At 42.8% G+C, this 27,972-nt stretch overlaps 2 protein-coding genes across 17 annotated transcripts in view; one reads left to right on the top strand and one right to left on the bottom strand.

The window, feature by feature from the left end:
• GPR107 (G protein-coupled receptor 107) overlaps nucleotides 1-11,022 on the bottom strand; it is a 102,763-nt gene extending 91,741 nt beyond the window's left edge. For 2 of the 3 annotated variants that reach the window (XM_022578452.2, XM_089913856.1), the window contains exon 1: nucleotides 10,742-10,924. In XM_022578452.2, the coding sequence (XP_022434160.1) occupies nucleotides 10,742-10,882 (141 nt within the window). In that variant the 5' untranslated portion in view covers nucleotides 10,883-10,924. Of the gene's footprint in view, nucleotides 1-10,741 lie in introns of all 3 variants that reach the window. The other variant, XM_089913855.1, reaches the window with a different exon arrangement.
• A 5,856-nt stretch (nucleotides 11,023-16,878) lies between these two features.
• Nucleotides 16,879-27,972, top strand: part of FNBP1 (formin binding protein 1) — a 141,176-nt gene continuing 130,082 nt past the window's right edge. For 6 of the 14 annotated variants that reach the window (XM_089913858.1, XM_089913863.1, XM_022578466.3 and 3 more), the window contains exon 1: nucleotides 16,880-17,113. In XM_089913858.1, coding sequence (XP_089769984.1) covers nucleotides 17,090-17,113 — 24 coding nt within the window. In that variant the 5' untranslated portion in view covers nucleotides 16,880-17,089. Of the gene's footprint in view, nucleotides 17,114-27,972 lie in introns of all 14 variants that reach the window. The other 8 variants (XM_089913867.1, XM_089913862.1, XM_089913861.1 and 5 more) reach the window with 3 other exon arrangements.

Here is a 27,972-nt window from a genome sequence, read left to right as displayed (position 1 = left end):
TAGCCGCTCCGCGCCATGTGGGATCTTCCTGGACCGGGGCACGAACCCGTGTCCCCTGCATCGGCAGGCGGACTCTTAACCACTGCGCCACCAGGGAAGCCCATATACATACAATTTTTATTTGTCAATTATATCTCAATAAAGCTAGAAAAAATATTAAATGCAAAGAACAGAAACAAACTATATACAGTTAAGAGCTAAATTTGTTTTTAAAAATTGAAAGGTATACATATTTACAATTATTTATAAAGGATTTGAAAGAAATTCATCAAACCATGAAAAGGTTAGTACCAGTGGGATGGTGGGTAGCAATATTTTCTTTATACTTTTCTATATTTTCTAAATTTCTAACAAAGACCGTGTGTTAATCTGTAATTACAAAAAAAAAAATCAATCGTTATTTCTAAGTATTACCATTTGCCAGTAATAACTGCAGGACCCTCGCCTAACCTAACCTCTGACACTCCATTTTAAGCTATTATGTCACCATATCAAATAAGATACGTATGGAAGTGACTCTGTAAACTGTATTTCACTATACAAATCATAGAGACACAAACTTTGAGATTGAAAGTAAACAGTAAGGTCAAACATTCTAACCACTCATTCAACTTTGATTTAATTCAATGTAATTAAACCAATATTTACAAAACACCCCTAAGGGCTGAGGCCCAAGAAGTGATAAACACTCAGTCTCAAAAAAAATCTCCAACAGCCAGGCCTAACTGTCCAGGAACAAGGAAACCTCTCCTTCTACCACAAGGAAGCCAGAGATCTGGGGGCCCTGGGATGAACATCCTGCCCACTGTAAGTGCTACAGCCAGAGTGCTACAGGCAACATCTGGGGATGGGGTGTGAGAGGGGAAGAGAGAAGCCTCAGCACTCACATCTGTCCCTCCAGATACTCTCCCAGGTAAGAGGCAGCAATGTCAGTGTCTTGGCAGAGTGACAGAGTAAAAGGAGGCAAGGCAAGGAGTTGCCAAAGTGGGGTAAAGATGACAATATCTGACACAAGCCATGAAGATTTAATTACATTTTCAAAGCCCACTCAAATCATTTCCATTAGCACTGAACCAGCAGTAAGGTTTGCCTGTTTCTCCAAGGATCACAGAGATCGCAAACATTTGACCTTGTACCCAGTACTGTGCTAGGAAGAACTCTATCACCATTCACTCTTATTACAACACTGTGAGACAGGTGTTGTTATGCCCATTTTACAGATGAGGCTCAGAGTGGTAAAACTTGCTTAAAATCGTAATGTTAGTAGGTGGCAAAGCCAGTATTCTAACTCAGGTTTGTTTAAAACCCAAACCTGTGCTCTTATCCATCTCATACTTTTTACAGGGACTCCCCTCGTGGTCCAGTGGTAAAGAATCTGTCTTCCAACGCAGGAGATGCGGGTTCAATCCCTAGTCGGGGAACTAAGATCCCACATGCCACATGGTGCAGCCAAAAAAGAAAATTAATACTTTTTACAACCAAATAAATGGTATATGTTTTGCTTGTTTTAAAATTTTTTTATTATAGAAAATTTCAAGCCATCAACTTGTGATCAATTTTGTTCCCTTACATTCCTCCCCATATAGGGGAGGAATAAAAAAATAACCATAAAAACAAGTTATATTCCTAATCACAGTAAACTGCTCATCAAGTTAATTAAATGAATTTGTTCACTCATGAGAAGTCAAGGCTACCAGAACATAAACAAAATAGAGGACTGTCCCCAGGTACATATTTATACGGTTGGTTGTAAAAACTTATATTTTTTCGTGGCCTTCCTTAGTAGATTTATATTATCTGAAGTTGGTGGAAACATAACTGGCCCACAGTTATAGTCTCAAAAGTACTAGTTCAAACCAAGACATGAGCATTAGTTTGATGATGACGGTGAAGCCATCTGAATTAATGTATACTTAACTTATCATAGAGGATCTCAGAAAAATGCAGCATCAGATTATTCTGGATTATTTCAGACTATTCTGAAAGGTTTTCTGGTAAACAAATAAATAAATTTATTTATTCATTTATGCAGGCATGCTGTGCCGGGTCTTAGTTGCAGCACGCCAGATCCTAGTTGCAGCATACATGCAGGATTTAGTTCCCCGACCAGGGATCCAACCTGGGCCCCTTGCATTGGGAGTGCAGAGTCTTACCCACTGGACCACCAAGGAAGTCCCCTGAAAGGTTTGTTCTTATTTGCAATAAACTACTTTGTAAAATTAAAACTTTAATATTATTGAAATTCTAAGCCAAAATTTTACCCAAAAAGTTTATTTAAAATGTGAAGTTTTGGGGCTTCCCTAGTGGCGCAGTGGTTAAGAATCCACCTGCCGGGCTTCCCTGGTGGCGCAGTGGTGGAGAGTCCGCCTGCCGATGCAGGGGACACGGGTTCGTGCCCCGGTCCGGGAGGATCCCACATGCCGCGGAGAGGCTGGGCCCGTGAGCCATGGCCGCTGAGCCTGCGCGTCCGGAGCCTGTGCTCCGCAACGGGAGAGGCCACAACAGTGAGAGGCCCGCGTACCGCAAAAAAACAAAGAACAAAAAAAAAGAATCCACCTGCCAATGCAGGGGACATGGGTTTGAGCCCTGGTCCAGGAAGATCCCACATGCTGCGGAGCAACTAAGCCCGTGTGCCACAACTACTGAGCCTGTGCTCTAGAGCCTGCAAGCCACAACTACTGAGCCCGCGTGCCACAACTGTTGAAGTCCATGCGCCTAGAGCCCGTGCTCTGCAACAAGAGAAGCCACCGCAACGAGAAGCCCGCGCACTGCAACTAAGAGTAGCTCCCGCTCGCCGCAACTAGAGAAAGCCCACGCGCAGTAATGAAGACACAACACAGCCAAAAATAAATTAAATTAATAAATTTATTTTTTAAAAAGTGAAGTTTTGGTTCTTAATTATGGGTGCAATTTTTTTTCTCTTTTTCATGTTTTCTGTTTGCATGCAACTTTATTTTTCCCACCACAAATGCTTTACCAGCATTTAAGAACATATATACACTGAAAAGTATACTCTTACTGAAATAAGTTTTCCTAAATTTTCTGGTCTACAGAGAAGATCTGAAATTAAAGGCCAGCAGGGGGCTAATAAACATGCTGAGATCCTGAACCTCACCAACAGTCAACTTAAAATAAGATGTCACCTTTTCCCTATCAGGTTGGCATAAGCTAAGACATAATGTGTTGTGGAGTATGTGGGTAAATGAACACCCTGAACATGCTCATACTCTACTGGTGGAGTGTCAATTGATAAAACCTTCATAGAGGGCTATTTGGTACCTTTCCTAGGAATCTACTCCATAGAAATACACAAAGATATATGACAAGAATATTCATAGCAGCTTTGTTTATAATAGCTAAAATCAAGCAATAAAAATACACTATAAATTTCCATCAACAAAAGAATGATTTTTAGAAATGGTGAGTCCCTCTTACAATGAAGTATTATTGCAGTAGTTAAATAGAAGGAAGTAGACCCATATATACACTAACATTTTTTAAATGTCCACAACTAATAAATGAAAAAGTTCATTCATTTGACAAGTATTTATTGCGTACCTACGGGCACTGCTCTAGGTTTTGAGAACAAAACACTGAAAAAATGAACAAAAAGGCCTCTCTCACTGAGCTTACATTCTAGTAGAGACAGACAGGTAAGAACAAATAAACAGTATGAACCATCGTCTGCTCAACGGTGATGAGCACGACAGAGAAACACAGCAGGGAAGGGAGAGGAGGAGGGCGTGCAGCACTGCCAGCTAAGCGAGGCTGGTCAGAGAAAACTTCACTCGGAAGGCATCTTTGAGCAGGGACTGAGAGGAGCTGGACATCAGCCTGCAGGCGTAAAGAGGAAGGGCACTTGGGCCTCGGCATCCAGGAGTACCACCCTCAGGTGAACCTCTGCTTTGTGGACGGAGGGCTGCAAGAGGCCAGGATGGCTGGACATTGGCTTAGAAGTCATCGAAGAGCTCTGCACACACCCTGACCTGACTTAGATGTTATAAAGTGATTACACCAAAAAAAGGAAAGAAGGAAACAGACGTGTGGGGAATGTGTATACAAAGACCTTAAACGTGGAAGGGACACACCAAATGGTACCAGTGGTCAACTCGGAAGAATCCAACTAAGGGGATGGGCAACAGGAAGGACTGGACTCATAATAGAAAAGCTCTTAGGTCACCAAAAAGCAAACTTACTTGTCATATAACAAATACTATTTGACTCCTTCAAATGTTTTACGAAAGGTAATTACAACTTCTGCTGTTCTAATCTACATTCTACCCAAGCAAAAACATTTTTGGTTGTCTGTAAACTACGCCTCTCAAAATGAAGTACTGTATTCAAAAAAGTCATTTTTATTTGACTTTAAGAGTGAATAGGATAGTTTTTGTAATCAAATTTAATTTTTAAAAATTACAAATGGGGAATTTCCTGGCAGTCCAGTGGATAGGACTCCGTGCTTCCACCACAGGGGGCACGGGTTAGATCCCTGGTCAGGGAACTAAGATTCCACATGCTGTGGCCAAAAAAAAAAAAAAAAAAAAGACAACTATATTAGGGAAAAAAGAATCAAAGCTCTCCCCTGCCCCCGAGTCACTACTATTTCACCACCTTGTGAATATTCAGAATTTGGAGATTTCCCTCTAATCTCTGTTTTATTTTAATATCATTTATTTTCAATTATAAAACTTGCACATGCTCACAGAAAATGTAATTGAAAAAGTACAGAAAAGTAGCTGCAACCTTACCACTCAGGTATAAACTAATAATAATAGGTTGGTGTTTTCCTTTTACATCTAAGAATATTTAAAACACATTTTTCAGTCATTGTAGCTTTTCAGTGGTACTAACCAAACAAAACAGAAAGGTACAGAGCCATAATTTATAATCTTGCTGTTTGGTGGCATCTATAACAAGATCAGCCACGTACTAAGCACTCACAAGCCCACCACCCAGGTGCAAAGAATTTCTATTTTTATAAACATTGGCAACCATACTTTTTCCAGTAGTAAGCGCTCATCCTAGAAAATCTGGAACACAGACACACATTCATTTCCTCATTCAACATACTCTTCCTGAATCCTCATGTGTGTCAGGCCCTGCGCAATCAATGGTCAGCGAGACAAGTGAGCCCTTGCCCTCATAAGACTCACAATACCCCTCACTGTAGAACAGTAAAAGGAATAGCGACAAATATCCAACTCCCCACTCCCCACAATTACCAAATGTCTGTATTGTAGTTGCTTCAGAGCCACAGGAAGGGAGGGCGGGAAGGAGGAAAAGAACAGAACTTCATTGACAAAGTTAAGCGCCTTTGTACCTCTACTGAATCCTATTCCCCTCCACCATCGCTTCCCAAGCTCATGAATTGGTTAAGTGCGCTTCTATTTTTCACTGGACGTATCCATAACCATAAACATCATATAGCATTGCTATGTTTTTAAAATTTGGATAAACTGTGTCACGATGTATGTGTATGTCTGGCAACTTGCATTTTCAGACAACACTGTATTCTCTGAGCACCTAACTGTGTTGATACATTGAATATGCTCTAGTTCCTCACTTTGTCTGCTTGTGTTCCATCATTATGTACATCACAGTATATCCATTTCCCCAAAGCATTACTTGTGCATTCAGGTTAATTCCCAATCTTCTGCTGTGACAATGCTGTTATGAACACTCCCTGCACATATCTTATGCATTATGTGTGTGGGGATTGAGGGTATATATATATATATCTAGATGGCACATTTTCAATTTTACTAGAAATTGCCAAATGGATCCCCAAAGTATATGAAAGTTTCCTTACATCCTTAATGAAACTTGATGTCATCAAACATTTCATTTTTCCCAGTTTGGGGGAAAATCAAGGCTGATGTTGACTGAATTTGCATTTCCTGGTACTTCATGAGTTTGAGCACCTCATCTAGGTTTATCAGCCATTTGGGTTTTTCCTCTGTGAAATGCTTTTTTTAAAATATCACATGTCCGGGCTTCCCTGGTGGCACAGTGGTTAAGAATCCGCCTGCCAATGCAGGGGACAAGGGTTCGAGCCCTGGTCCAGGGAAATCCCACATGCAACTAAGCCCATGTGCCACAACTACTGAGCCTGCGCTCTAGAGCCCGCGAGCCACAACTACTGAAGCCCGCGCGCCTAGAGCCTGTGCTCTGCAACAAGAGGAGCCACCGCAATGAGAAGCCCGTGCACCACAATGAAGAGTAGCCCCCACTCTGATTTTTCAAAAGTTTAAATCCATTTATGACCAATGGAAATTTGAACCTGATTTGGTATTTCATGATATTAAAGATTAACTTTTTTCTTTGTTATAATAGCATTGTAGTTACGTTTTTGAAAGAGTCCCTGTTTCTTAAAGGTACATACTGAAATATTTATGGATCAAACAACATGATGACTTTGATTCATTCTAAAATAACAACAGTGATAGGCCCGCGTACCGGGGGAAAAAAAAAAATCACCAAGCTTCACACACATGAACTAAGAAACTAAAGAAAGGAAGGGCAATGAGACTAGAGAGGAGGCTGGCTAACAGAAAGACTGGCAGTCTAAGAGTTGTGAGTTCCCCCTAAGGGGAACAGGGTGCCACTGATGGGCTTAAAAGGGGAGTGACATGACTGGCTTTGGCTTTTAGGAAGATCATTCCAGCTACAAAACAAAATACAAATTGGAGTAATGCTAGGGCACCAGGTATGAGGAGACCGCCCTGGTCCAAGAGATATAAGGATGGCCTAGACCCAACAGTCACAGTGGTGATGACAGAGAGCAGTGAATGGATTGGAGATCTATTTATTTAGAACACACATCTATGGAACTTGATGATGAGAAGATAAGAATAAAAGATTTCTGACTTGAGAAAATGAGCAGCTGGTGGTCCCAGATACTAAGAAAAGAAAAACTAGAGAAGGAGTACATACAGGTTGAGGGTGAAGGGAGTGGGAGGACAGGTTGGTTTCTAACATACAGAGGCGCTTATGAGCCATCTGAGTGGAAACAGGGGTTAAGAAATCCGATATACTTGTCCAGAGCTCAGAAGAAAGGTCAGATCTGGAGATGAAATAAGAAAAAAAATTCCCATAATTCCTAAAGACAACTACCATTTCGGTGTTTTTTTCTCCTTTTTTTAAAAAGTTGTTTTAAACTTTTCACTAAATACTAGAATACAATTCTGCTCTTTTCACTAAATATTAGAACACAAGTGTCTTATGTTCCTCAATAACTTCATATTTTAAACTGTTTTCAAATATAAAGCAAGTGGAGTAATGATACTTCAATTTAGTTTTTCTCACAAACTGAATTTAGAAAATAAATACAGTAACATTTAACTGAGCTAGCTGATGGTCACCTACCTAGCCACTTCTATATTTTAAACAGCTCTCCAACTGGCAGTCCGCTGACTAGACTGGCCCACAAATGTGTTACACTTGGCCAACACCGTGTTTTGTTTTCGTTTTTAAATTTGAGTTAGTTGCTGGCTAATTTCACATAAAAGCCTGAATTTCTAGCTTTTCTTAAACACACACACACACACACACACACACACACACACACACACACACACACACGATCCAGCATATCCAGGCCACATAGGATGAAGGATAGATGAACATACTAAATTACACCACAAGGAAATAATCAGCAAAATCCAGTACGGGGGTGCTTGGAGGAATGAGATCCCCTAGATCAAGAGAGACTTAAGAGACATATTGGGCTTCCCTGGTGGCGCAGTGGTTGAGAGTCCGCCTACTGATGCAGGGGACACGGGTTTGTGCCCCAGCCCGGGAGGATCCCACATGCCACGGAGCGGCTGGGCCGGGGAGCCATGGCCGCTGAGCCTGCGCGTCGGGAGCCTGTGCTCCACAACGGGAGAGGCCGCAACAGTGAGCGGCCCGTGTACCGCAAAAAAAAAAAAAAAAAGTAAGAGACATATTAACCAATCATAATGTAAGGACAATATTTAGATTCTGATTTTTAAAAAGTTTAAATCCATTTATGACCAATGGAAATTTGAACCTGATTTGGTATTTCATGATATTAAAGATTAACTTTTTTCTTTGTTATAATGGCATTGTAGTTATGTTTTTGAAAGAGTCCCTGTTTCTTATAGGTACATACTGAAATATTTATGGATCAAACAACATGGTGACTTTGATTCACTCTAAAATAACATAAGAAGTACTAATGTTGGCACAATATGTAGAAAGGAGAGCCCTCACAGTTTCTGGCGGGACTGGAAAATGGTACAGTCACTGTGAAAGTGCTTTGGCAGTTTCTTTAGAAGTTAAATACATATCTTCCATATGACCCAGCAATTCTACTCCACTCCTAGCTATCACCCCGCAAAATGAAAACATATGTCCCCACAAAGACCTGCATGTGAATGTCTGCAGCAATATTATTCACAATAGCCAAAAAAGGAAACCCAAATGTCCATCACTGGTGAATGGCTGAGCATAAGGTGGTATATGCATACAATGGAACAGTAGTCAGCCATTGAAAGGAATGAATTACTAATACACAGTACAACATCAACAACATAAATAAAAGAAGCCACACACAAAAGATCACATACTGTGTGATTCCATTTACATGAAATATCCAGAAAGGGCAAATCTACAGAGACAGAAAGTACATTAGTGGTTGTCTGGGGCTGGAGGTGGGAATAGGAGTTAACTGTAAACCAACACAAGGGATCTTACAGAGGTGATGGAAATGTTCTATGGCTGAACAGTGGTGATAGATGCACAACTCAGTAAATTTACTAACAAATCACTGAATTGTACACTTAAAATGGGTGAATTTTAATGTATATAAACTATGCCTCAATAAAGTTGTTTCAAAAAGTTAAGGAATCTAAAGAAAGAACAAAAGAGAAGAAATTTGAGAAGACTGAGAAAACCAGAAGAATGATGGAAAATGTAGCATGTGATGAGAAAACTGAATAAAAAATGAAAAGGCTTGTTTCTAATTAAAAAATAAAGAATCCAAGTGAGAAGTGATTTGTGTGGGGAAGGGGCAGAATTAGCCACTGGTTAATGGTTACTGAGGCTGGGTGACAGCTACATGGGAGTTCACTATACTATTCTGTCTATTTGGTGTATGGTTGAAATTCTCCTATTTCTCTCAGTCTCAAGCAAAAGAAGATAATCTAATGTTGCTGCTCTGACAGGCTCTCTTCAGGTGATTTCCATTTCCTTGGGCAAAACGCCATACTGTTTACTTTAAGGAAAAGGAGCAACTACAGTACTGACTATGGAAAGGGCACCACAGTACTTGAGAAACAATTACAAAGATGAAAAATATTAATTAATTTAGCACAATATGGAGAAATCAATCACCAGAATTACACCAACTCGGGTTGCTTCTACCACTGAGGATAGTATACTTTTTCCTCTATACCAATATGGTCAGTATTTATTTACCTACTGATGCTGGCCATCCGATACTTTAATTTTAGAAATGCCCAAAACCAAGAGACATGATCCAGTGTGTCCTAGTATTAGCTTTGTCTCTAATTTATAAACTACATAAGCTCAGTTGCATGACTTCATCTAAGACTCATGATCCCAAACTATAAAGTGAAAGAATTTTAGGAGTTCATCTCTTGGAGTCGTAAACCTGGGGACTAGGGCCTATGGATAAGCTTCTGCAGGATTATAAAGCCCTAGAAATTCCAAGAAAGTTTTGCCTACATTTCTACTTGCATTTTCTGGGGAGAGATTCAATACCTTTCAGCAGATTCTCAAAAGGAGCCAAGACTCACTTGGCTTCCTGCGGTTGAGAACAATTTTAATCAGGATACATTTTATTTACAAACAACTGGTAGCCAAGGTATGGAGTATGGGTCTGGGCAGGTTTTTTAATCCAGATTCTGTATTCTTTAAACTGTACATTCACAAAATACAATGCTTTGTTAAAGTACTGTTTTAATAAGGCAAACTTTCTACAATCCCACACTTCTAAGAAAATTGTATATTATGAAAACAATGCACAAGGTTTTGAGTCATAACGATTTAGTTTTCTACTTTCCAGATATATTAACCTGCTGAATCGCCTGGAGGCATGTTTTGAGTTATAAAGCAAGATCCAAGGGATCATTCTAGGCCTATCATAAATCCCTTCCCTAGACAGACAATGACAGGAGCGAGAGATAAAAAGGCAAACCCTCTAATTAGAAACATATTTTAAATGTTGGGTCTAAATTTCCGGTCACGTATTTCAAGCGAGATTTGAAATTCCTCCTGGAAATTCCCGCTTTGATCAGTCCAGAGTGCGCCCGAAGCCGAACCGGGAAATTGAGGCAAAGGTTCTGCCAAGTACAAGGGCATGGACAAGTGGAGACCGCGGACAAGCGAAGTGGGGCATAAAAGTTGGAGGTGAGAATAGAGGAGGAAAAGCAGGTTGCTGTCGGCAAGGAAGCTAGGGAAACCAGCAGGGACTGCAAGCGCGGCCTCCGGAGTCCTTCGGGGTTACGCCGCAGTTCAGCCCCTTCCCCTCTCTCAGCCCGAATCTTCCTGCCCCTTCCAGACAGACCGGGGACTCCCGCCATCCCCACAGTTCCCAACAGACCCCTCTCGGAGAGAGGCCGCGCCCGGGAAAAAGGGCGGGAACCCAAACGCTCACAGACAACCCCCCCTCCACTGGGCCAAAGTTGCCCCCAGCTCCCGGGAGCGGCCGCGGCCTCCGGCCCCCGGCCTGCTCCTACCCGGCCCCGGTCGGCCTTACCTTGAGCGCCAGGTGGTGGACGCGGCCCAGGCCAGGCTCGACCAGCAGCTGCAGCAGCCCCAGTAGTGGGAACAGCCGAAGGCCGGCGGCCAGCCGAGGACTGCGGGAGCCCGAAGGGCCGACGGGCGCCGGGGCGGCCATATTTGTTCCAGCATCACCAGCCGCTTCCTCTCCCGCCCACTTCCGGGGGTTAAAGGGCGGCGGCCGCCGGAAGGGCCTGGTAGGGGGGTCAGGGGCTCCGCGGCCAGCGGCGCAGGGTCTGTGGCTTTTTTCCTGGAGTGTGGGGCCCGGGAAGTCGCCGAGAGGCCTAAGCTGGCCACTTCGAGGCCGTTCAGTCGGCTTCCGCTGTGAGGACCTTAGGTTTAGCCAGAAGAGGTGGCGCCTCCAGTGGGGACCCTGTGGCGGTTGCCATGGCAGCAGTCGCTGGGCAGGACCAGCCCGGTCGTCGCCTCAGCCCGGCGGAGCTTGGAAAGCGACCTTGGGCCTGCGCGACCCGGCCCACCGAGTCACCCCGCTTTCCAAAGGGTGGGGGTACCGCCAGGGTGCCTGGCCGTTGATGGGACTGATTTCCCGAGCAGCGTTGACTCGGTGGAAAATGCCAAGTTCGTGGCTTGTCTTTAGTCCTTTGGTTTTTTTGAGGCTCTTCACACTGAAATTTTTGACGAAGTGGTTGTAGTGATAGGAATTTATTGAGCCCTTATTAGGGACTTCATTAGACCTTTTGTGTGCATTTTTGCATTTAATCCTTGGAACAATCTGATGAGATAGGAGGTAGGTATAAGCATTATCCCCCTTTACCGGTAAGCAAACTGAAGCTCTAAGAAATTAAGTCATTTGTTCCAGGTTGAACTGGGAATCACGTGGAAACTACTAAATACTATGTTATATTGCTTCATGCTAGTTTATCCGACCACTGGAGTATGAATCTTTTAATTCTGTGTGGAAACTTCCTTTGCCTCTTATCTTTGGAATTTGTAGGGAGACCTTTTTCCTTTATTATTTATTATTATTTTTTAAATTTATGTAAGGAGATCTTTAGGGGAAGGATTCAGTAGCTGGTTGCCTTCAACTCACTATTTTTTATCAAGGAGTTGTAGAGAGGAACGTGCTTATTAAAATTGCCAACAGACTAGCTAGGTTTATTTAGTTTTTAGTTTTTTGAGGTTTTTTTGGTTGTTTTTTGTTTTGTTTTGTTTTTCTTACCACACAAATAATGCATGCTCTTTGTGTGCAATCATTTAAGCAAAAGAGGAGAAAATAAAAACCACCAGGAATCGCAATACTGAGTGACTATCAATGTACTAATGTGTTTTATGACAGAATCAGATTCTTCGTTTTTAACTGGACCTAGAAACTGAAATTAACACGATGCATTTAAATGGAGCTAAAGTGCTGCGCTCAGGTTAGAAAGAATCAGTTGGGAAAGTACAGAATAGAGGAGGGAGAGTCCTAGATCTTTTAGCTGTGCAATCATAGTAGTAAAAGTCATGAATCTATGAATTCTTCCCTTGAGTCAAAAACCAGTACAGGTTCTGTCACACCCTCTGCAAGAACAAAAACAGGGTACTGAGGTGTAGCCGAGAAGCTAGAAAGGCAATGTTTACTATTTGGTGGTTTACTTCTTTCTCCAACCTCATATCCTTAGCCATCTATTGTGAATATGCAACCTTACTTCTTTGAACAGAATTCTCATCTGATCTTACTACCCCATCTTACAGGAAACTGAGAAGAAGAAACTTTATTGTTTTGGAAATCCACAAAGGAGATAATAGTTAATCTATTTATTGAGCAATTAAGTTTGCCAAATATTCTGCTAAGTACTTCATATGTACATTTTATAATTTAAGACCCAAATCTTTATAAGATCTATATTTTTGTTCCTTTTTTAAAGATAAGACTTGGTTAGATAAATTAATTTATTCAGGGTGGTCTGATCATTTATAAATGACTCTCATTCAGGCCTCTCCCATAAAGCCCAGCACTTAATCCCTGTCCTGCAATTGTTTCAAAAATTTCATTTCATATGAGGCTGGAAGGGTCCTTAGATAATCAACAGATCCTTTCACCTTATTTAACAGATGTGAAAACAAATCCAAGGAACTCAAGTGATTTGCTCAAGATCACACAATGAGTTGGGTAATTTTTGGCAAGCATCTTTAGAACCAGGACTGGAGCCTCATCTGCTTCAGAACAGGGTCTGCGCTTCTTGCACTATGCCGTACACGGCTTTCTAATTCTTATAATTTTATTATTATTCTTTTTAATTCTTATAATTTTAAATTTTCAAAAAAATAAAATCCCAGAATCTGAGTAACCAGTGTGTTATCAAGTGAAATGCAAGAGAAATTTTCAGAAAGTATTTTAACAATCAGCTGTATGAAAGAACATAGAAGAAATGTACAATAGTTGATACTTTCTTTTAGGTATCTAGAGGAAATACCAAAGGCAGTTAGCTGATTCTCACTTCACTATGAAACTAATTGTTAAAAGAAATGGGGATTTTCAAGTGCAGTTTCATTTTTAAGGGCAATTTACAGTGTTGGAGTATTATTATAGTTCACTTTTTAAAGTGAGGTACCATGTTTGAGAATCTCTGGTTTTAAATTTGAATATAATAGGCTTCTAAAAACGGATTGATCAGGAAGAATATTAATTTTATTTAATATTATAATAACTAGTTTATAAAGTAGAAGACGTTTGTCTTTTAGTCTCTGGAAAACAGTTTTACGAGGGCTCAAAGCTGGGTTCTTATTCCTTGCTCCTTTTCACTTGGGAATTATTATGTGACCTTCACAGGGTCACATACCAATGGCATCTGTCCAGACGTTTATGAGGAATAGTTTCTTCAGGTATTTGAGAACTATATTGTGCCAGTCATTAGCTTGGAATTGAGAGAAGTAAGAAAGGGAACACAAATTACAAAGACTTAAGTGAAGTATTGATTAGACAGTTACTTCTCAAATTCTGTGAAAACTGCTATCTTGGCAATTTTATATTTATTTATATATTTTTATATTTAAACACATGATTTCAGAGTTTCAAGAACAGATTATTTGCATAATCATGGTACTGTAACTGGGAACAGACCTGTTGAGTAACAGAACAAGTTAGGCCTGCCTCTCCCTGGCAACATTTTCAAAGGGGCATTAAACTTTGAGGTACTGACTGAAAAGGCCTGGAGGGGCTGGAAATACTATCTCCTAAACCTGACTTTCAGCCTTACCCTCTTAGTCAAGTGGATTTTATTTTTCTGTTTCCTCTAACCTTGCAAGATCCACTGAAGTTTGCCACTAGTAGCAGAATTGGTAGTTTGAACCTAGTGTGATTCATAATGTTTAGCAACAGTTTAGAAATTTCCAGAGATGTTTAATGTAATTATTGGGTTAATATTCTCCAGTTATGATTGCCATTTGTCTTTCTTATCAAAAGAGATGACATTTCAGACCAAAACCTTCTATAAACACAGTATAGCGAACCAAAAGTCAAATTGGGGTCTGGCAACACATTCAGAAGTCAAATGTCACTTTCGTTCTTCAGCTTGAAATGTCATTTCTTGGGGCATGGGGGAAGCCCACGGCCTCTCCTTGCAGAGTGATCTTGGAAAAGCTAGGCCCTGATCCATCTTGAATCCTGCAGGCTGCAGAAAAATTTCCAATTCACTACTCCTCAGTTTGGTGGCACAGTGTGTAACTTGCTCAGCCACATACAGCTGGTTTTTCCTGATTTTATGCACATCTTTCTAGAACTTCAGGGGAATTCCACTATCAGGTACAAAAATTGGTTTCAGTTTTAAGATTCTACTCACCACAGAGTTCCTACTTTTATCCCACTTTAGCTTTTTCCACTAGAGTTTGAATGATAAGCAAATGGAGAATTTAAAGCTAGAAACTGATGGAAGCTATTTTAACGGAAAAAAAGATCTTGAGAATTTCATTAGGAAGAGTACTTCACCAATAGACAACCGCCAATCAATTGTAGTTCAGGCAGTCTGTCTTGCTGCATCAGAAGTGCTTTAAAGGATTGCTTTACTTGATAGAGGAAGTAAAAATCCTCCAGAAAACAAGAGGAAAGGAAAGGGAACCAATACATGTGCCCTCACGTGCTAAGCATTTTACATGTATTCTTTTTTTTTTTTTTTTTTTTGCGGTACGCGGTCCTCTCACTGCTGTGGCCCCTCCCGTTGCGGAGCACAGGCTCCGGACGCGCAGGCTCAGCGGCCATGGCTCACGGGCCCAGCCGCTCCGCGGCATGTGGGATCCTCCCGTGCATGAACACGTGTCCCCTGCATCGGCAGGCGGACTCTCAACCACTGGGCCACCAGGGAAGCCCAAAAGGTTTCCTTTTAATATGGTCTCTCTCTTTTTTTTTCTGCCGTCCCTTCCTCTTTGTCCCTCTTCTTTCACTTCTTTAGAGCAGCAGGTTGCTTTTCCTCCTGATTAGCATCTTTTCACAAGTGGTCACTCTGGTTTTGAGAAGTCTTCTAGAAGGCAGTCAAGTGTACTTGAAAAAATATTAAACCTTGGCAGGAAGGGAAATTGAGGTGAATACTGAGGCAGGGTCTCGTTAGATGATCTGCATTTCACTTACCATTTCCAAATAGCCAACTAAACCGTGCAGTATTGTTTGCATTTCTAACCCCTCCAACTCACTCTGGCTATTAATCTACCTTGGGAGATAAGTGGATGGTAGTTCTGATGGTTACACATCTAGCAGGCTTGGGTAAAGAGTTCCCAGACCTGGTAACTGAGAACAAAATATTTAAATACACACACTAAAAACAAGGGGATGGAGGGAACTTGTAACTGAAGACAGACCAAAACAGTTTTGACAGTTTAAATTTATTGTAATTCTGTCCAACAAAGGAAGTAGAACTTGGTTTATCTGCAAGAGTAAAACACCACCCTTGCTCCACCCTCTCGTGGAGAGTAAGCTGGTTGAGGCTGGGTATAGTGGGACTGGAGAGATGCACCACTGTGAAATATTTCTAAAATGGAGCCCATTTTAGGAGTCCACAGTTATTCAGAAAAGTCAGTAACATTAGCTGAGGAAGAAAGAAAAGTTGGGGAGAAAAGGCCTAGTGATTCAGAGGAAGGAGTTGGAACTCAAGCAACTCTCCATTCCTGGAATGTTATTTGTGTAGACCCTCCAAATACAGAGAAAAAGGAGTCCGTATCTACTGAAAAATGAGCTCGGTTTACCAACAACAGGCCAGGTAACAGGTGCTCATTTCCTTGATCCTCGCCAGCACATGGCAAGATGGCTACGTTATTAAATAACTCCATTTGTCAGGCGAGGGCTCTGAGCTTCTAGAGGTGGAGGCATTGTCGGAGGCCACCCAGCTAGTAAGTGCGGGAGGCTGGATTGGAACCAAACGCGTTATCTGTGGACCCAGCGACTTTCCTTTTACCCACTAAGCGGCAACGTCATTTCACGTCTGAGAGTTTCTTGGCCGAACAAGTTGGAAATCACTGGTTTCAGAGATTAGAAATCACTGGTTGTGCGCCCCTGGATTCCTTCCCCAGGAATCAAACTCTAAGCTGTTTGGTCGCTCTTTGCCTCGACGTCCCTCTGTGTGCAGTACACACACAGCACCGTACCAGGCCCCACTCCTACCGCGCAAGGCTGCAAGGCTCCTCGGGCCTCCACGGTTCCCGAGCGGTGGGGAAACACCACGCGAGCGAACTCCTGTCGGTGTGAATGGCTGCCAGGGAAAAGTATGGTCCTGAAATTCAAAGCGGCGGTCGGCGCCGGGGAGCAACCTCAGGCCTCTGCAGAGCACCCGTAATAACAGGGGCCGGCTATGTTCAAAGGCGAGTGGTTGTCCTAAGAGCAGAGAGTGTGGTTGCTAATAAGTAATAAAAAAAACCGGGGGGCTGGGGGGGAAGGTCCGGGCCTCCAAGTCCCGGCGGTCCCCCCTCCTCCCTCCGGGTCCTTCCGGACCCCCGGGCCACGTGGGCGGGGCGGAGGGCGCCTAGGGGGAGGTGGGGCCGGGGCCGGGGGCGGGGCGCGCGCGTGCGCGAGCTGTCAGGCCGACCCCGCCCCCGGCGTGCAGTCCCGCCCCCTCCCGCCCCTCCCCCTCCCCTTGCTCTCCGGCTGTGGGGCGGGCGGGCTGGCGGGCGCTGCGGCGGCCGCGGCTGCTGCTTCCTCGGGCCATTTTGCTGAGGAGCGAAGGGGAGGAGGAGCCGCCGAGGAGACTCAAGGCGAAGAGCGGCGAGCCGGAGGAGGCGGCGACCGCGCGGGCACGGGCTTTCCTCGATCGCGGGGATCTCGAGGGGCGAAGGGATCGCTTGGGAGGGGACCGGAGAGCCGCGCCTGCCGCGCGGCGCGCCCCTTCCCGCCCCCTGCACCATGAGCTGGGGCACCGAGCTCTGGGTGAGTGAGGGGCTGGGCCCGCCGGGATGCTGGGGAAGGTGCCTGGCGCGCCTGGGCGCGGGGCGCGGGCCGGGCTGCCCGGGTGGAGGCGACCGCGCGCTGGTCGGGGTCCCGGCGGCCTGGGGGTAGGCGCTGGTCCGGGAGCCTCTCGTCGGCCTTGGCTTGAGCAGGAGGTGCGAGCCAGATTCGCCCTTCGGAGGTGAGGGGCGCTGGGGTGGGTCCCCGGCGGCCCGAGCAGGGGCTTCGGATCTGGGTCCCCCCCGCGGCCTGAGCCGGAGGCGCGGGCGGGACTCCCTCTCCTCGGCGCCCCGAGGCCAGCGGTGTGTGTTGGGAAGAGCCGTAATCCCCCGGAGCGAGTAACCGATGCGTCGCTGGCCGACCCAATGGGGGCGTGGAGGCCCGGGGATTTTCAGGGCTGCGTTCGGTGTTCGGCGCCCAGACCCGAGGTCCTAGGCTGCTTTCTCTTCGTGGAGGTGCGGGAGGGTCGGGCGCTCCTCCGGGGGGCGGGGCGGCCCAGGCGGGGCCGGTCCCGGGTCTTGGGTTTTGGAGCGCAGGGGCGAGAACTGGTGTCTTCCTCCTAGTGGCGAGGACGTTTGCCCTGTGGTGGTCTAGGGGTGCACTTGTGATTTTTTGAGGGGCAGCTCAGTTCCTCGATTTGATGTGGGGACTGCGGCGTTTGGCCTGGAGAGGAAAGTAGTCGGAGTTAGAGGGAGATCTGGTGTTATCACCTTCAGGAAGAGGCATTCGCGGGGTAGATTTTATATTTTTTAACTGCTCAGAGGAGAGAGTCTAAACTGGGGTAGGGAGCGCCCCGCCGGGATTCTTAACCTGGGGCGCGGATGGATAAACAAGTAGCGTGCCGTCTGGAAGCTCCTCTCCCCGGACCAAGGCGACAGGAGGATGCCAAGGCGGTGCACAGGCCGTCCTCGGGGAGGAGAGGCAGAGGCTTGTGGACTGGAGCTTGTTTCCCTGCCTTCCTCTGGATTCCTGAGGCAATCACTAGGCAAGGGATGGGCAGAGCAGAGTCCAGAGGGAGGAGTAGATGAAATCTCAATTATCGCCCTGAAGTATTCTCAAGATGAGCCGTTTCCCTTGATGAACTCGAAAGTGCCTCCCATCGGAATCCCATTTGTAAAGGGCGTGGAGGAGAAAGCGTGGGGTGGTGGCTGCTCTCTGAGCTGAGGCGAGGAAATCTCACGTCAAAATAAAACAAGGTTAGAGCAGCTATAGAAACAGCGCATCCTCCCTTAATTTTTTTTTTTTTGCTTTAATTGTTTTTACATAACCATTTCTTAGGCTCAGAAGCAGCCACTGGTATTAAAACCAAAATCCTGAAGGCAATAGCTCCCTTACATGAAGATAACTCATTTTATAAACATCCTCTATCAAAACGGACTCCAATTTTCGACTGATGTTTACAAATATTCATTTTAAAAATAAAGTAACAGATGGTTTTAAGTATTTACACACGGCCAATTAGGCGGAATCTACCATTTTAAGTGTTGAATTTCTTTCTTCTTCTATTCCTTCTCCACTCCCTTTGGCTCTTTTTACCTTTTCTGGGATGAGGGGAACAAATCAGAAGTAATTTTTCATCAAGAGAATAGAAAATTTGGCACGATTTTTTTTTCACTTGTTCAAACTAGAGAAAGGAATTATTGGGGTGGGGGGAATACAATATATTTCTGAGTGAAATAGGCTGTAGTTAAAGGAACTGAACACAATGGTGAGCACTTCACGGTGATGTTGGTGAACGTTATAGAAGGTGATCCAGAGGGGGGGGTAGCTAAGAGAAGAAAACCAGTTAAATAGCTACAATCACCTGTATTCTGTACACTTCTTTTTGGAGGTAGAGGGTGGGAAGGAAGGCAAAGACAGGGAGTTGTTGAAAATCAGTGGGAACTGGAATATATATGAATGAAAGGAAATCTTGGATTTGCTTCAAAAGAATTTGGGGTGGTAGTGGATGGGGATGTCGATGAAGGGAACTTGCTTGGGAGTTGGTCATTGTTGAAGCTGGGTGATGGGTACAGGAGGACTTGTGATACTATGCTTTCTACTGTCTATGCTTGAAATTTCCTACAGTGAAAATAATTGGAAAAGACTTTTAAGGGAGAAGTTGTGTAAGCTAATTGAGAATTTTTTTCACTTGTTTTTAAGTTTATGAGGAAGAATGACTCATCCGTTGTCTCTATACAAGTATATGTCAGCGAAGAGTTAAAAAAAAGAAAAAGGCATTCCAGTAGAGTATTGCCCTTTGCCCTTGAGTGGCTTGGAGGTTAATAGAGGGAAAAGAATGATCACATAATTTGTGCTAAGAGAAGTGCAAAATCTGAGTTTAAATTCCAAGAAGTAGAAGGGGAACGAAATGTCTGTTTCCAGTTGCCTTGTTTTATTAATATTTGAGATTTTTAAAAAATTAGAATAATGAAGGATTCTGAAAAATAAACCTCCAGTTCTCTGGTGGTGAGAGACTCAGTGTTGTGTGGTGTGTTGGGCAGCAATGGGCAGCCTGGCAGGGCTGTGATTGAGGGTTTTCCTTGAATGGTGGCTGTGGGGATCATGCACATAGGTAATGAGATAATGATGGGGCGCTCAGGCCTAACTTGGCAGAATGATGCTTCCATATGGAGAGAGAAGGAGCTCTGGTTCGGGTAGCCACGAGTTCTTTGTAATAGGTGTTTGCAGCTTTCATAGACCTTCACAAATGCCATCAAGTTTCACACACATTTTAGGATGCCAGCCAATGTGCATGCAGGCTTTTCAAAACGACAGGTTTCTAACATGCACTTTACATTAAAGGCCTGTTCTTAGCCACATCCTGCTTTGTAGACAGAGTAAAACCGTTCTCTTTTCTCCTTTTTTTTTTTTTTTTAACCTCTCCATAGGCATAAACTTTGATATCCTAGGACATTTTTGAGAAATCATGAAATGTCAGGAAGTTATCAGGCAATCATAAAAATGGACTCAAAACCCATAATTTGTAATAACTTTATTGGATTAGATTGTATTAAAATAGGGGCTTTCTGTTTTATATCAGAAGTTATAACAAAGTATAAACGGCTGATTTAAAGTGATTAGGGTAAAATTGTTTCTGTACCAAAATTAACCAAAATGCATTTACTCAAGACTTTGTTTAAAAAGTCATGTTAATAGGCTGAATAGTTTTCACTGACTTGTTGAAATTGTGACTGGTCATTAGAGAAATGGCAAAGCAAGAATTTCTTACATTTGAATTTTTTTTTTTTTTTTGGTTTTGTACCTACATGTTAGAAAGAAGTGAGAAGTTACTGAAGTGTCAGCTCAGCTTTTTTTAAGCTTGATCATTAATGTGAAGTAAGAAAAAGTCCATTGGAAATTTTAGCTTTCCTTATAACTGTTCTACTCTTTGTGGCTAAAAATTTACTCAGTGATATAATCTACCTTTATCTCCTAGTGTCCTCTCTGCCATCTTTCTTTTGGTGCTAATAAGAAATGGAGTAGCCCAAAATAATAACAGCAAGAAAGCAAACAGAGAGACCCGAATAATATATATTGGTTAACATATTACTATGTTAAGCCACCTGTGTTGATTGTACTTAATTTTTTTTCTTAAACCTATGTTTTTAGGACAGTGTCAGGCATATAATGTGCATTCCACAATTTGTTGAATATAATGACATTGATTGTGGTGTGCACCTTTAAGAGGCAGCAGTGAAAGAGTTGTCTACCAACTGGACCAGGAACAATGCCTGCCTCACAGTCGGGAGTTCAAGAAATATTTATTGAGGGACTGGAGCAACTAAGGGACTGGACCAATTGAGGGACTGGAGCAACTAAGCCCGTGCGCCACAACTACTGAGCCTGCAAGCCACAACTACTAAGCCCGCGTGCCACAACTACTGAAGCCCGCCTGCCACAACTACTGAAGCCTATGCGCCTAGAGCCCATGCTCCACAATAAGAAAAGCCACCATAATGAGAAGCCCGCGCACCACAACAAAGAGTAGCCCCCGCTCACTGCAGCTAGAGAAAGCCCGCGGGCAGCAACGAAGACCCAGCACAGCCAAAAATAAAAATATATATTAAAAAAAAAGAAAGAAAGAAATATTTATTGAATAAATGAATGAATCCTTTTTTTTTCATTTTGTTTTAACATTTGCTGTTTTAAAGTAATGGGAGCGTAGTTTTAATGCCTTTCTGCACTTTGGCAGTTGTAAACATTTTTTAAAAAATAATTCTAGGCACCGTTTTTTTTTAAATAGACTATTTTTTAGAGCAGTTATAGTTTCACAGCAAAATTGAGCAGAAGGTCCAGAGACTTATACTGCTTCCTCACAAATACACAGTCTAGATCTCTGTTTGGGGGGCAGAGGGGCACACTGCATGGCCTGTGGGATCTTAGTTCAGAAGTGAGGAGTCGTAACCACTGGACCGCCAGGGAAGTCCCTCTAGACCTTTTTTAAAAATAATTTTTAAAATTAATTAATTAATCTATTTATTTTTGGCTGTGTTGGGTCTTCGTTGCCCAGTTGCAGTGTGCGGGCTTCTCATTGCGGTGGCTTCTCTTGTTGCGGAGCGCGGACTCTAGGCGTGCAGGCTTCACTAGTTGTGGATCTCAGGCTTCAGTAGTTGTGTCCCGTGGGCTCTAGAGCACAGGCTCAGTAGTTGTGGCACACGGGCTTAGTTGCTCCGCAGCATGTGGGATCTTCCTGGACCAGGGCTCGAGCCTGTGTCCCCTACATTGGCAGGCGGATTCTTAACCAGTGCGCCACCAGGGAAGCCCTAATGGACTGTTAATAGTTGCAGGATTTGGAGAATTAGTACCTCTTCTTACTGCCCAGTACTAAATGGAGTAGAGTACTAACAACAGTTCATAGCTCTTCTTCTGCTCTTTCTTCTTTAATCCTTTAGAGATTTCTGTTTGGGATAAACATGGCAAGACCAACAGGGGAGACATCACTCTTGGAACTTCAGTGAGCAGAGCAGAACTGCCTCAAAAAATAGACCAAATCAAGTTTAATTCTGTCATCCCTGCCTCTCTATTAAAACAGGGTTTGCACAGTCTTTTCTGGTTAGTAGATTTTTTTTTAAATTAGTTTATTTTTTATCTTTATTTTCTGTAATCGAAGTGTAGTTGATTTATAATGTTTCAGGGGCTTCCCTGGTGGCGCAGTGGTTGAGAGTCCGCCTGCCGATGCAGGGGACGCGGGTTCGTGCCCCAGTCTGGGAGGATCCCACATGCCACGGAGCGGCTGGGCCCGTGAGCCATGGCCGCTGAGCCTGCGCGTCCGGAGCCTGTGCTCCGCAGCGGGAGAGGCCACAACAGTGAGAGGCCCGCATACCGCCAAAAAAAAAAAAACAAGCCCCAAAACAAACAAAAAATAATGTTTCAGGTGTACAGCAAAGTGATTCAGTCATATATATATATATATTGTTTTTCACATTTTTTTCATTATAAGTTATTACAAGATATTGAATATAGTTCCCTGTGCTATACAGTAGGTCCTTCTTGTTTATCTTTTTTGTGGATATATAGTGGTTTGTATCTGCTAATCCCAAACTCCTAATTTATCCCTCCCCGCCCCCCCTTTCCCTTTTGGTAACCAGAAGTTTGTCTTCTATGTCTGTGTCTGTTTTTGTTTGTCTTTATTTATTTATTGTGCCGTGCAGCTCGGGACATGCGTGATCTTCGTTCCCCGACCAGGGATTGAACCCGGGCCCACAGTATTGAAAGCACCAAGTCCTAACCACTGGACCACCAGGGAATCCCCAGTCTATTTCTGTTTTGTAAATAAGTTCATCTGTATCATTTTTTTAGATTCCACGTGTAAGCGATATGATATTTGTCTCTCTGGTTAGTAGATATTAAACAAAACAGGGGTGGTCAGGTGATTCTATGGTTGGAAATTTACCCATCAGCTTGTTGCCTTCACTTTATACATTAGATATCATCCTGAACATTGCATTTTTGGTAGGTAAAACTGTGTTTCAAGCACCGTAAGGGGTTTTGTCTGTGCTTACCATGTGACCACATTAGAACTCTTGCTTTACATTGGTGTGACATGGAAAGTGCCTCTTTGAAGGACTATTCAAATATCACCCACTTCCTTGCTAAAGCTAATATTGTGTTTCCTGCAAGTATTACTCATGCTTGTTTCATCAACACCACCCACATTTAAAAATAAGGCTTTATTTTGACACTTAAAAATTGCAAGCTACCAAGAATACACGTATGCCCTGGGAAATTAATCTAATTAGATTTTGGAATGTGGGTGTGAAGTCTTCTGGAATTAGTGTTTGTAATGCAATATTTGTTTCCTGATTTAGTAATACATAGTCATACTAGCTTGAGCCTGGTGATGTGTCTAGGTAAAAAAAATTAAAAAGTCATAAAGGGCCAAATATGTATATTGTATTAAAGGGTTAGTTGGGAATATAAAAGTTTTTAATATTGATTCTTTTTTTTTTTAATATTGATTCGTTTAACTCATAAGCCTCATCTGTAAAGTTTATGCTAAATTTATGTAACTCAGGACTTCCGTGGTGGCGCAGTGGTTAAGAATCTGCTTACCAATGCAGGAGACACGGGTTTGAGCCCTGGTCCGGGAAGATCCCACATGCCATGGAGCAGCTAAGCCTGTGTGCCAAAACTACTGAGCCTGTGCTCTAGAGCCTGTGTGCCACAACTACTGAAACCCTTGTGCCTAGAGCCCGTGCTCCACAACAAGAGAAGCCACTGCAATGGGAAACCCATGCACAGCAATGAAGACCCAACACAGCCATAAAAAAAAGAAAAAAAAATTTATGTAATTCTTTTTTTAATTTGAATTTTTAAAATTTATTTATTTTTATGCAGCAGGTTCTTATTAGTTATCTATTTTATACATATTAGTGTATATAGGTCAATCCCAATCTCCCAATTCATCCCACCACCAGCCCCCCGCCTTCCCCCCCTTGGTGTCTATACATTTGTTCTCTACATCTGTGTCTCTATTTCTGCCTTGCAAACCGGTTCGTCTGTACCATTTTTCTAGATTCCACATATATGCGTTAATATACAATATTTGTTTTTCTCTTTCTGACTTACTTCATTCTGTATGACAGTCTCTAGGTCCATCCATGTCTCTACCAATGACCCAATTTCATTCCTTTTTATGGCTGAGTAATATTCCATTGTATATATGTACCACATCTTCTTTATTCATTTGTCTGTCGATGGGCTATGTAAATCTTAACAACTTCAATTGTTTAATACTAGCACTGTATTCATACCACCACTGCCAATGGCAAAATAGATGAAACTTCCAATTTCTTCCTGCAAAAGTTATTAAAACCTGTTCACATTTAAGCTATAATATCACATTAGCTATATTGTGGTTTCTTTTTAAAACTTTGAACACACCATTCTAATCATTGGCATGAAGTTTTTAATAAGAATTATTTCTTAGGACTTCCCTGGTGGCACAGTGATTAAGAATCTGCCCTCCAGTGCAGGGGACATGGGTTCGATCCCTGGTCTGGGAAGATCCCACATGCCGTGGAGCAACTGAGCCCGTGCACCACAACTACTGAGTCTGCGTGACACAACTATGAAACCCGCGCACCCTAGAACCCGTGCTCCGCAACAAGAGAAGCCACTGCAGTGAGAAGCCCACGCACCACAATGAAGAGTAGCCCCTGCTCGCTGCAACTAGAGAAAGCCCGCGCGCAGCAATGAAAACCCAATGCAGCCAAAAATAAATAAATAAAATAAATAGCAGACCGTACCCTAAAGGAGGCTGTCCGCTAACTAGCTGGGCAGGGAGTCCTTTCTGGAAGAAGGATCTGAGCGGCACATCTCTGCACTGGCCACATCCTCATTATCCCCTTTTACAAGAGAGGAAATCGAAGCACAGAACGGTAAAATAACTTATCAAGTTCACAGAGTAGAAAGCAGAGATGCAATCCCATGTCTGGGACTCTAGAGCTCTCCTTCTCGTCCTTTTTTTTTAAGTTAATACCATCAAAATGTATTTTTATTGTTTGTAGTTTTTATTATAGGAATTTTCACACATACTTAGAATATGATGAACCCCTACGTACTCATCACCCAACTTCAATATTATCAATATCTTTGGCATTCTTGTTTCATCTTTTTGCCGCCACATGGTTTTTTAGAGCCCTCAGTCTCCCCCGCCACACACTGTAATAAATACTATTCTGCTCCCTCCCTTTCTGAGGAATCATGCATAGAACCCAAATTCTCCCTCCATCTTTTAAAGTATGAAAACGGAAGAGAACCAACTTGTTAAGTGCTTGACACACCTTGATTAGGGTATTTAAATGCATCCTTTCATAACCTAACAAGGACCCTGTGAGTTTATTTCCACTTTATAGACCAGACCCACCCAAACAATGAATGCTAGTGCTAGAATTTAAATATTTTTTTCCCAACACTAAACAAATGTTGTTTTAAAAAAATTCGTCTTCTGTATTAGTAGCTCACAATCCCTCTTCTCCCCATTACTCATATTTCCCCTATCACTGATGGAGGTTTTGCTTTCTAAAACATTTCATCTTACTCACACTGAGAATCATTAAGAACCAATGACTCACAGTACCGTGCTGTAAACGCAACAGAAACTATTATGAATGAAGCGTCTGTTCTAGCAGGTGTTTCATATATGTCTAGTGATTTCCCCCCCTTCCTTTAAGTCCGGAGTTTTTTTTTCTTTTTAATTTAAATAAATTAATTTGTAAAGGTATTAAATAGTAAGAGTAATATCAATTTTCTGATTTGGGGGTCTAACAAAATTATGTCTTGGTGAAAAGTATTTTTAATGAAATTGAGACGAAACAAAGAGAATTAGATATTGACCACTTTGGGGGTGCTCTGGCTGTCCCATGCAGGGCTTCAAACTTTCGGTTCTTGAGAAACAGGAAACTAAATATTTCCTTTCATATCAATAGCAAAAGAAAACTTGGCACGTTTACAGGAAGCTATTCCCCTTGTACTTCTATTTGCACAACCAAAACTGAGAGTGGGTTCCTGAAATGCATTAAAATACCTGACCGGTCCTTGGGAGAAATGGCGTGGGCCCACGCAGGTGGATGAGACAGCCTGGAAGGGCTAAGCCGGGGCCGTATGGCTTGCCTCATCCAGCATTTATTAGTGTCCCGCAAGTCTTCATTTCTGCTCCTCCTTTTTCCCGATCTATAAAGTGGTGTGGTGATGCTTGCCTTCGGCTCCACAGAAAGCATAAAGATCAGTGCTTGTTTGTGAAGTGCTTTGAGACTGTTGGATGAGAGGTGATGGGGAAGTACTTAGGAGAGTCTAGGGGAGGGTTCAAAGGAAAAAAAAAAATCCCGTTCCTTGAGAACAAATTGCAGAGCTCTCCTGCTGGAACTGGGACTTGTGAAAAATGAGCAATTCTAGTTTGCACAGTGCAGTCTGTCCTTTGATTTAAAATTCTGTTTTCATGTTAACCATAAAATAAAATAACATAATAGTAGGAAAGTGCCTGGAAATCAGTGCTTTGGAAAGGAAATCTGGATTATAGGACACTATGCATGTTTATCTCTTTTCTTTTTCCTTTTTTAAAAAATATAAAATGCACTGCAAAACCCTAACCATACTAATTTTTTAGCAATATACTTGGGTCTACTTAAGGGATAATTTAAATGTTATCCCTCAGAGGGAGATAGTTCTCTTTGGCTATTAATACCATTTAAAAAAAAAAAATCTACCGAAGTCACATTATTTCCCCCCAAAAGCTGGATATTTGCTGCTTGAGACAGCTAATGAATTATTCTACATATCAGCTTAGTTTGAGATTGTTTTCTTCTTAGCAAAGAGAACCAAGAAGTTTTAAAATATTTGTGTTAGGACAGATATATATGGAAATGCCTGGCAATGGTTGTTTGGGCAAAGACATTTGTATTTCATGAGTGTGTATATGTATGTAAACTGTATTTTTCAGCATGACTGAATTTTTTTTTTTAGTTTTTATTTTATTTATTTTATTTTTGGCTGCGTTGGGTCTTCATTGTTGCACGTGGGCTTCCTCTAGTTGTGGTGAGTGGGGGCTACTCTTCATTGAGGTGCGCGGGCTTCTCATTGCGGTGGCTTCTCTTGTGGAGCACGGCCTCTAGGCACGTGGGCTTCAGTAGTTGTGGCACACGGGCTCCGTAGTTGTGGCTCACGGGGCTATTTGCTCCGCGGCATGTGGGATCCTCCCGGACCAGGGCTCGAACCACTGAGCCACCAGGGAAGCCCAGCATGACTGAATTTTTAAATTTAAAATTTACTTATCTTTGGTGGTGCAGTGGTTAAGAATCCGCCTGCCAATGCAGGAGACATGGGTTCGAGCCCTGGTCCGGGAAGATCCCACATGCCGCGGAGCAACTAAGCCCGTGTGCCACAACTACTGAGACTGCGCTCCAGAGCCTGCGAGCCACAACTACTGAGCCCACGCGCCTAGAGCCCGTGCTCCGCAACAAAGAGAAGCCACCGTAATGAGAAGCCCACACACCACAACGAAGAGTAGCCCTAGCTCGCCACAACTAGAGAAAAGCCCAGTCACAGCAGCAAAGACCCAGTGCAGCCCAAAATAAATTAATAAATAAATAAATTTTAAAAAATAAAATAAAATTTACTTATTTTTAAAACTAGCAAGGCAATCTGCATTGTTCAATTTTCAAACAATACTAGAGTGTACATGAAAAGTCTCCCTATCATCTTAGGATAGATGTAATTTTTTGTTTTGTTTTGTTTTTTGGCTGCTCTGCTCAGCTTGTGGGATCTTATTAGTTCCCCGACCAGGAACTGAACCCCAGCCATGGCAGTGAAAGCATAGAGTCCTAACCACTGGACTGCAGGGAATTCCCAGGATACATGTA

Source organism: Delphinapterus leucas, chromosome 6, assembly GCF_059928025.1.
Source record: "Delphinapterus leucas isolate spDelLeu-1000000601 "Yukka" chromosome 6, BTC_Dleu_Yukka2, whole genome shotgun sequence".
Taxonomy (NCBI): domain Eukaryota; kingdom Metazoa; phylum Chordata; class Mammalia; order Artiodactyla; family Monodontidae; genus Delphinapterus; species Delphinapterus leucas.
Note: the sequence above shows the minus strand (reverse complement) of the source record. Positions and strands in the feature narration are given on the sequence as shown.